The sequence below is a fragment of the Orycteropus afer genome, unplaced genomic scaffold (genome assembly GCF_000298275.1).
Source record: "Orycteropus afer afer isolate SDZICR_OR568_19922 unplaced genomic scaffold, OryAfe1.0 scaffold00546, whole genome shotgun sequence".
Taxonomy (NCBI): domain Eukaryota; kingdom Metazoa; phylum Chordata; class Mammalia; order Tubulidentata; family Orycteropodidae; genus Orycteropus; species Orycteropus afer.
Window position 1 is genome coordinate 1409800 of NW_006922133.1, and position 10847 is coordinate 1420646.

Here is a 10847-nt window from a genome sequence, read left to right on the forward strand (position 1 = left end):
ACCAAAATTAAAGGTTTTCCTCTGTTTCCTAAATGAAATATATTTGCAAACTTTACAATTAAAAATATAGGAAGATACACAGAATGAATCCACAACTTGAATATGTTAATTCTAACACATTAAATAATTTTTAGGAAAGAAGATCGGACTGTAATGTACTGCTGTAATTCTGAATATAACATCTTTTTTAGAGGAACTTTCAACAAAACAAAAACTGCTAGGGGTAGAGAAATACTTTTAAATTACAAATTTATCATATCAATACACCTGAGAATTATGTCTAATCTAAAGTTACACAAACATATTTTTCCTCAATTGTATTTTCCTTCTTTAAGTTTTTCAATGTAGTGACAGAGCTTTAATGCTGGCCCCAGCTTCAGCCCCATGTATTTCATTATCACATCACTCTTCAGGAGCAACAGAGCCTTCCCATCAATTTCCTGCCAAGAGAAGAAAATCATATTAATTCATACTAATTCCATATTCTGGCCAAGTTATTTTTATGTCAAGAATATGTAAAGCAAACAAGAGCAGCTGTACATTCCTGATGTATATTCTCTGAATATGCATCTATTTAATAAAAACTATTAAAAATATAACTTATACAGGGAAACACTTGATAATTTCAAATTTTAAGAAAAGGGAAATTTAACATAGTATCTTCAAAAGTGTCCTGTGTGTCAAACTATCTTATTTTAAATACTGTGTCTTGAAGAAAATACCACATATCAATGAGAAAAATGAACAGTAGAAATTAATTCCTGACATTCATTAACTTTCTTAAAAGAGAATGCGTGTTTGCCAACACCAATGCAAACTGTCAATGTGCTATACAGTGTTGTCTTTATGTTGAAAGCTCATCACTTAGTTGTCTGAAGCTAATTAGATGCTAAAATTAATTTCTGATTTTCTTACCAAATTGAAAAGGGTCTATCAGATATTTGACCACTAATTTAATTCATTAGAGAACAGTATAGAAGTACTACTTGATAGTTACAAGGCTTTCTCCTAAAACTCTTTATTATCTTAATTGACCAATTTATCCTAAAGCATTTGATATTCACTAGTTTTAGGTTAAAAATTAAATTGCATTTAATCATATATTACTGTCTGGAAAGACTTGAAATCCATTACATTACTACCTTTGTCAAGTCAGACTAAGAAACTGGAACATACAAAATTTTGGCCTATGGTGTTACTTTGAAAAATGGTCCAGTAACAGGAGGGTATCAGCATCACAAACCCTCAGTAGGTTAAAGAGAATCGAGCCAAATAGAATCAGTGGCTGAATTTATTGGGCATCATAACCAGGGTATCCAATTACAGATTGTGGTCACTCCCTCCCACTCACAAGCACTGGGGCTGACCAGGAAAGTGGGGACAGGATGCTTCTATCTGTCATCACAAAGGGGTTAGTGGCAACCCTGAGAGAAGTGATGATTAAATCATCTGGCCAAAAGAACCTTCTACACAGATGGGAAAAGCAGTTGATAAAGTTTTCCCATCACCCACACATCAGTACAACTGAAGAGCCTGTACAGGTCATTCAAAGGCATTACACCAAGAAAACCCCAACAGAAAGATACATTACATGCTGCCTGAAGAGGTCCGCCAGGGAGGCTGATGTCCGAGGATCTGTTTGTCTCATAAACTGTATCACTTCTTCCACAGACCAGCTTGAAGGGTCCTTAAAGTAGCTTTGTTTCAGGGCACTGGGGTCAGGTCCAACTGTATAATTTATAACTTCAATGGGGGAAAAATGACAAATCTTACTTGACCTGATCATTAACCTTCAGTTTAATAACTTAGCGAGGACCCCAAACTCCAAGTGTAAAATGTAATGACAGCCTATTAAAGGTGGCCTACAGAGGCTACCCAAGAGCTTACCATCTGACCTTTCCCTAGAAAAACAACTGCAGAAGTTACCTTAAGGCTTCAATGAAGATCATAAAACACACAGAGCAATCCAAAGTCTCTTTGGCCACAGGCAAAGACAGCAAAAAGTCTGTTGCTTGGGTTAAGTTCGGTTAGTTTAATCTAACTAATTACTCTCTTACTTCAATTATTTCCATGAATTTTTCACAATCAAAATCTTTCTCTCTGTCTAGATTAGGTGCACTTGACTAACTACATACATTGGGAATTCCCCCAAATTTCCCGTTTTATGATTGCTTAAATATTTTTATTCTAATGTATGATTTTCAATAGCTCTATTATTTTAAAGAACCAAATGTCTATCGTGTATTGAATATCGATGTTTTTAGCATCATTTTACTCTTGGAATTCCTGTCTCTCAAGGCCTAAAATTTTGATGAAAACTAGATTATTTTCTGCTTAAAGACAAAATTCACCTTGACATTTTATTAGTACCTCTTTCAAAGCTTAATTGCACAGTAATAGGTATTTTGATTGAAGGTTTACAGTTAGTGAACATATATTTTAAAAAAGAAATAACCAAGACAAACAATTTGTTTATATTTATAGAAGTTGTAGCTGTGCTATTCACGAACTTGTGCTGAAATTTGTGTCCTGACAAATATCCATTTATTCAACTAAACACTCAACTCCTAGAAGTTAGTGATAACTGAAGTGGTTTTTGTAATCACCTAGACTTGCTTCTCTAACCAAAGATCAACAACACAAATTTAGTCCTTTTTTATGGTATGAATTATCCAATGGGTTACCCTTTCTTCCCTATCATCTGATTTCTGGTCATTTCAGAAGCATTTTAAGTATTTATCCAGGAAAAGTGCAAAGAAAATTAGAAGATTTAAAAACAAACTAATAAACAAAAAGCCAGCTCACATCATAATGTTGATATGAAATAAAAACACTTTACTGAAATACAACTGCCCTTCCACTTGTCAGAGATAAAATGTTGGTCACATCTACTGAGAAATCCTGCTGGGCTGTATCAACCCAAATAAAAACAATGCTGGTACAGACCCAGCCATGCCTATGGCATTCTGACAATCTAGACAGAAACGTCACCTCCTTTAAGTCATCACACACTCAATTTAATGTTAAAAATTTGGCGGCAATGCTAATTCTACCTCTAAATTAACTTACATTTATTTCATCAGAATCTGGTATCGTTCGTTATGCCTTGAATGACATATGTATCTAATTCTACTGACTACTGCAGAGAAACCTTAAGTAAAGATAGGGTTTCTGATGTAAAACTGTAATTTTATATTAAAAATAAAGTAACTACAAGGTTTTCTAGTTTTAGTCTATTATGGAAAAGTAATTTACTTGGGCTCATAGTTCAAAATAATCAGAGAAGGTTGCAAACATAACATTACTGTTACTCAAATAATTACAAGAAGCAAATCTATGATGTGAAAAATAATCAAAGTCCAGTCATACTTTTTACTGAATGGCTTTTTCACTGGGATATCAATTAAGTATTTCTGAAATAAATAAAATGAAAGTGATTTTAACCCCAACAATGTTACTGGAATTCTTTCCTACAATAAAGACCAATAATTTTGTCATTAAAATTTTGAGGCAGGGCAGGAGGTGGGGCAGAGGCATGAGCATCAGTGGCTAGCACGGTTGGACTCAGCTTTAAGTCACAGTTCCAGTATCTTAAATTTCTCACTGAAAATGTTTACCAGCAGCTACATCTCAAGGAACTATTGTAAAGATTTAATATATGAGGCTATATAAAATATCGTGTCTGGCATATATTGTATGATGATGATGGTGGAGGTGATAGTGGTGAAATAACATTTTTAATAGCCTTTCTGCTCTTAGGAAGACCAGAACCTAACCTTTTCAAGCCCAAATACAGGCTACTTTGGCATGATAGTGTTAGGCACAGATTTGGAATGGTAACTTTATCATTACTAGTAACCTTTTAGAGCCTTTCACTGAGAAGGCCTGCCCTCAACAGCTCATAAACCAAAAAACAAACTCACTGCCATCAAGTCAATTCCAACTGACAGGAACCTCCACTGGGTTTCCAAGGCTGCAAATCTTTAAAGAAGAGGACTGTCTCATCTTCCATGGAAGCAGCTGGTGGGTTCGAGCCATCGACCTTTTTGGGTTGTAGTCAAATGCCTTAACCACTACACCACCAGAGCTCCTTTCAACAGCTCATACTTTGTGAAAATTAAACTCAGTGTATAGTATCCCTTTGTGGAATAAACATCTATCTTCCGAGTTTCTGCAAAGAACATTACTCTAAAAGTAGCAATAATCTCCATGGGACGCAGGGGATAGAGTGACAAAATTAAATGTGTCACAGTGTATGGGGTGTGATTGCCTATAGATAATATCCATGATGAAAGACAAAGGAGTCACTTGGTTCCCACTTCTTTACTCCACTTTGCCTAGATGTCTGTTTAGAGATAAAGGACAAAACATGTATCCCCCCACGGCCACCTCCTTGCCACCAAATCCTTAAAAGGGCATGAGATAGATGGTAGCTGTCTAACCCACTGCCGTCAAGTTGATTCTGATTCATAGTGACCCCCGTTGTGTTTCGGAGGTGGTAAATCTTTATAAAAGTAGATTGCCCAGTCTTCTTTCTGCGGAGTAGCTGGTGGATTTGAACTGCCAGCCTTCTGGTTAGCAGCCAAAAGCTTTGGGCACTGCACAACCAGAGCTTCTTGGTAGCCGTCTAAGTGTGTAGAAGACTATTCTGGCATCTGAAAAATGGCAACAGGATGCTCCCCTGTCTACACATGCCACATCTCCCTGGTTAGTCTGAGGGAATGACTGAGGAAAGGGAGATGTGGAAGTGGTGGCTGCAGCAACAGGACATGAGAGGTAGGATCTGGGAGCCACACACAGAGTGAGGTCAGGAAAGGTCTCAAGAGAAACAACACAGTACCAGAAAGAAGGAAAGGGGGTGTGTCTTTCCAGCCCTCAGAGTCATGGGAAGTTTGTGAGTCCAGACAGTATCCAAGTCAATGATAAATTACAACTAATGGAGAACCACGGATCCGAGAAGTCTCTATAGAGACAGTCAATGATCTAGACCCCAAAAGACAGTTTTGTAGCTACCATGAGGATTGCCTCATCCATAATCAGTTGCTCTAGACAGTGAATGGGAGAACTCTGCTTCCCTCCCCAGTTTTGGCACTTTCTCCAAGGTGATATTCTCTCAGCAGATGTTGTTGGACATGGAAACCTCAAGGGGACAGACAACAATAGCTGAGACTCACTATTTTTTAATATACCTTCACTTTTCCTCTGCATTTGCATCCTGTTAACTTCATGGTGACTGCTCTTGGCAAATAATTTGCTCCCAACTAATGCTGAGCTTGAGGTGCCTGGCACAGGGTGAATAAAACTGCGGGAGTTTGAGGTATGAATGTTTACAAGATTTCTGCAGACAGGGTTCAGAGAGTGTGCTGAGTTTAGTGAAGAGTTGTTTTCTTCGGGCAGCTTTTCTTCTTTGGGCTTGCCATTTTCTTCAGGAGGCAACCATTCCTCTATAGGTAAAAAGACAAGGGTGGTTCTCTTCAATAGACTCACAGGGCAAACACTATTAAAAAGTAGAAAATGTCCTAATTCCCCACAATGGTTCACTTAACTCACATTCTATGTAATCAAAAACTCTAAAAACTTCTAATAAAAAGTACATGGTCATTCCCTCCTTGGCATTTATAGTACTGGGCACTGTCCTGAAGTCCAAAATGATTCTCTGACCTCACCTGTATTTCTCATGCCAAACTATCCTATGCCAGTCTTGAGCCCAAGGCTGTGAACACCCAACTAAAGGATTCATTTTTAGGAATCCAGTTCTTCACAACTATTGGTTATAATGACCACACACTTGGTTTCTAACATCTGGTTACTACTTGCACAGTTATACATTCACTGGATAAAGGTGCTAGTTTTTTTTTTTTTTTTTCTGTCTAAGGAGAAATGACAGCTGTGCACTTCTGAAGGGAAAAAAGTGCTCAACAAGGCTGCCGAAGTGGCCGAACTGATTTGGGGAAATCACCTCCCTACCCCCAACACCACCATCCCAGAGCACAGGAGGGTGGTGGTAGAGTGACTTTTCTTCCCAATAACTGGGACATGTAAATGCTACTTACCTTTAGAGGCAAGCACCATTGTCTTGGGGATCTTAGAGAGAGGAGCAGGATAAGGTAGAGGTTGCTGAGAAGATCGTTTGGTGCTTTTCTTCCCTGATAAGCCTTCTGTTTCTATTTTCAAAAAATAAAGGTGTCTGTTATTCTAATTAATACATTTGAATATTTTCATGTGTCATCAGCATAAAGCATTGTCTCTAAGCCACTTAGCTACTATAACTTTATCCTCAATTTGCCAATTATTTGATTGTTCACAAATAACATGCCTATTTTAAAGTTTTTTTAAAATTTATTGTGGTGAAAATATATCTGGCAAGGAAATGGAGACAAGGGAATAGATAGCAGACCTCAGTAAAGTACAGAAGAAAGGATTTATGGGGAAAGGTGTGTGTGACAGGGAGGTCCAGAGAAAAATGAATAAACTGAACATGATGCTAAAGCTTCACACTTGAGTGGAATGAAAATGAAAATATCTGGTCTTAAATAGACAGTCTGTGATTGTACTATATACTTCCAGAATGAGCAGCACCTCATGAAGGAACCATGAGGCTATGACACTTGAGAACATCAGCTACTCTTAAAAAACTCACATATAATCCAGCCATGATTAGTATACCATGGTTAACCTTCATGAATCAAATGGAACTGAGATAAACTACTTCTAAAGAACATTTGCAAAAACCTCAAAAAGCTTGCTTGTTTCAGGGACTGTAAGGGACCACCACTCGCCTATCACTTTGTTGTACTATGGTGGCTTGCACATTGCTGTGAGGCTGGAACTGGTATTTCAAATCCCAGCAGGATAAACCGTGGTGGACAGGTTTCAGTGGAGCTTAGATGAAGAAAGACTGGGAAGAAGGATGGGGCCATCCATTTCTGAAAAATTGGCCAGTGAGAACCTTAGCAGTGAAACACTGTCTGTATATCAGTGCTGAAGATGAGCCCCTCAGGTTGGAAAGGACTCAAAATACGACAGGGGAAGAGCTGCCTCCTCAAAGTAGAACTGACCTTAATGACAAGGATGGAGTAAAGCTTACTCTCTCTCACTGCTGTCAAGTCAGATCTGATTCATAGAGCTACTTCCTTGGGTTTCTGAGGCAGTGTCACTGCAGAAGGAGCTCTGGTAGCATAGTGCCTAAGGTTCTTGACTGCTAACCAGAAGGCTGGAAGTTCAAACCCACCAGCCACTCCTTGGAAGGAAGGTTGGGTGATACACTTCCCTAGTGATACTGCACTGGAAACCCAAGGAGGGGTCGCTATGAGTCAGATCTGACTTGAAGGCAGTGTGCGCATTTGCACCTCCAGCCTACTGGTTAGCAGTCAAATGCCTTAGGCACTACGCCACCAGAGCTCCTAGAATAAAGCTTAGGGACCTCCATTTGCTAATGGGACACGACTCAAAATGGGAAGAAAAAGCTGCAACATCCATTAATAACTGGAATGTGGAATGTATAAAGTATGAATCTGGAAAATCAGAAGTTGTCAAAAATGAAATGGAACATACAAAGATCTATATCCTAAGCATTAGTGAGCTGAAATGGACTGGTATTGGCCATTTTGCATCTGACAATCATATGGCCTACTATGCTGGGAATGACAAATTGAAGAGGAACGGTGTCACAGTCTTCATTCACTATATTTATTCAATCTGTATGCTGAGCAAATAATCCAAGAAGGAAGACTATATGAAGAAGAATATAGCATCAGGATTGGAGGAAGACTCAGTAACAACCCATGATATGCAAAATAACACAACTTTGTTTGCTGAAAGGGAAGATGACATGAAGCACTTACTGATGAAGCTCAAAGACTACAGCCTTCAGTATGGATTACACCTCGACATAAAGAAAACAGAATCCTCACAAATGGACCAATAAGCCACAACACAATCAATGGAGAAAAGATTGAAGTTGGCAAAGACTTCATTTTACTTGGATCCACAATCAACGCTCATGGAAGTAGCAATCATGAAATCAACTGTCATATCACACTGGGAAAATCTGCTGCAAAGGACCTTTTTAAAGTGTTAAAAAGTGAAATTGTCACTGTGAAGACTAAGAAGCGCCTAACCCAAGGCATGGAATTTTCAATCGCCTCATATGCATGTGAAAGCTAGACAATAAATAAGGAAGATCAAAGAACAGTTGATGCATTTGAGTTGTGGTGTTGGCGAAGAATACTGAAAATACTATGGACAGCCAGAAGAACAAACAAATCTGTCCTGGAAGAAGTGTAGCCAGAATGTTCCTTAGAATTGAGAATGGCCAGACTTCATCTTACCTACTTTGGTCAAGGTGTCAGAGGGGATCATTCCCTGGAGAAGGATGTCATGCTTACTGAAGTAAAGAGTCAGTGAAAAAGGGGAAGACCCTCAATGAGATGGGTAAGATATAGTGGCTGCAACGATGGGCTCAAGTATGAGGAAGGATTATGAGGATGGTGCAGGATTTGGCAGAGTTTTGTTCTGTCGTACATAGGGTCGCTGAGTTGGAGCCAACTCAACAGCATCTAACAACAAGCAAGCAAGAAAGCAGCCTTTGGTTTTGCAGGACTTCAGTACACCCACCTCTTATTCAGATGTGAGTTTGGGATTCTTGTGGCAGAGACCCAATCATAGTTCAAATGTTAAATATAAGCAGATCACTGATTTGTCACCTCTCTGAATGACCACAAAGAATCTTTATAATTGAAGACACTGGACTCAAAATGGTTTAACTTCTTAGCATTATAAAGTTCAATAACTTTAAAGCCATACTTCAATCTAAAAGAAAATACATAATTCTGTGATAAAGTCACAAAGAAACCAAACATAACCTATTGGTTTTGATTCTCAAGTTCACACGAATACAACAAATTACTTCCCCATTCTGAATGAACATCGAATACTATATATTATAAAGTTCTAATTAATTAATTTTAGTTAAAATGCTTTCTGTGAGGAAGATATAAGGAAGAACTCTGAATTAGGGTAAGACGGAGGAATAGGCAGACAAGCTACACAGACCCTCTTCAACAAAGGAAAGAGAAACCAATTGACAGAGATACAGAAGATAATCCTGGAGCCCTGGGCTTTGAAAGGAAGGATCCAGAAGTGGATTAGGCATCAACTAGTGTAAAAACCTGAAAGACAACAATGAGTACGAAGATGGTCAGAGCAGTTACTGTCAGCTAATCTGACGGGACTGACCAACAGGCTGAATATTTCCAAGTGGTGTTGGGATCTGAGAATTGACCTAAAGATCAGCACTGGTTGCCAAGGCCTGCAAGGACGACTGCACTGATGGCCTTTGACTAGGAAGGGAAACACCAAGAAGGAAGACAACTTGAGCTGTGACATTTTGAATCTTTGTAAGTGGTGGCCATTTTGGATTTTAAAGTGATAGCATTCTCATTCGGATTCCAGGGACCTAAGAATAAGCTCCATTTGCCAAGGACAGCAGGGACATACGGAAAGCTGACAACAGGAAAGGAGACTGGTGGTGAGTGTATAAATGCTGTCAACTACTGAATAGAGGAGCAAAGTACTCTACTTACTTAGATAAAATCCAAAGAAAACAAAAATCATGGGCAAGTCATTTCAACATACAATCACCAATTAAATATAAACACAAAAACATCACAATGCCTCAGAGACAACAGAGCATCATAGTGGACACAAAGAAGCAAGATAAAGCAGGAGAAACAAAGGACCAGAATACAGACCCAAAACACATTCTTGAGGAAGACGCAGCATTGGAACTCCCTGATAAGGAATTCAAAAGAATTATATTTAGGTATCTTCAACAAATTGAGAGACAGATCAAGGAAAACACTGACAAAACTGAGGAAAACACAGAAAAACACTCGAACAATTTCAAAAGACAATATAATAACAAAATGACAAAGTAAATGAAAAATTAGAAATGATACAAAATCTACACATAGAAATCCAAATGATTAATACTAAATTTTCAGAAATAGATAAGACATTGAATGGGCAAAGGAACAGAATCGAATCAATGGAAGACAGAATTAGTGAGATTAAAGGCAAGTATCTCAATAGCTTTTTAGAAAGCGATCAGTCTGAAAAAAGATCAAAACAAAATGAAGAAAGCCTAAGGTTATGTGAGATATCATCAAAAGGAATAACCTACATGTGACTGGAATTCAAGAACAGGAAGAGACAAATAAAAGCACAGAAAAAATCGTCGAAGATTTGTTGGAAGAGAATTTTCCTGGTATGATGAAAAATGAGAATACATCCATTCAAGAAGTCTGACAAACCCCAAACAGGATAGACCCCAAAAGAAAATCACCAAGACATATTATCAAACTCACCAAAACCAAACACAAAGAGAGAATCCTGAAAGCAGCACACACACACCCACACACACACAAAAAAAAACCACAAATAAACTCATTGCTGTCGAGTCAGGGTTTCTGCTGTCCTAGGGTTTCTGAAGCAGTATCACTACAGAAGTAGATCGCCCCATCTTCCTTCCAAGGAGTGGCTGGTGGGTTTGAACCGCCAGCCTTCTGGTTAGCAACAAAAAGTTACCTACAAGGGGCAACCAATAATAAGACTAAGCTCAGATTTCTTGGCAGAAACCATGCAGGCTAGAAGACAATGGGATGGTCTACATAAAACCTTGACAGAGAAAAATTTCCAACCAAGAATTATGTACCCAGCAAAACTGTCCCTTAAATATGATGGTGAAATTAGGACATTTCCAAATAAGCAGAAATTAAGGGAATTTGTTAAAACCAGACCAACCTTACAAGAGATGCTAAAGGGAGTCCTTTGGGCAGAGAAGCAAC

The 10847-nt window shown here is 38.4% G+C and overlaps 1 protein-coding gene across 1 annotated transcript in view; it reads right to left on the reverse strand.

Annotated features, from left to right (window-relative positions):
* Positions 1-311: 311 nt before the first annotated feature.
* SCML2 (Scm polycomb group protein like 2) overlaps positions 312-10847 on the reverse strand; it is an 83804-nt gene continuing 73268 nt past the window's right edge. Inside the window, exons 9-12 of the mRNA XM_007955914.1 lie at positions 6054-6164; positions 5190-5444; positions 1592-1743; positions 312-440 (exon numbers count right to left, since the gene is read on the reverse strand). Of these exons, the coding sequence (XP_007954105.1) occupies positions 312-440; positions 1592-1743; positions 5190-5444; positions 6054-6164 (647 nt within the window). The remainder of the gene's footprint in view (positions 441-1591; positions 1744-5189; positions 5445-6053; positions 6165-10847) is intronic.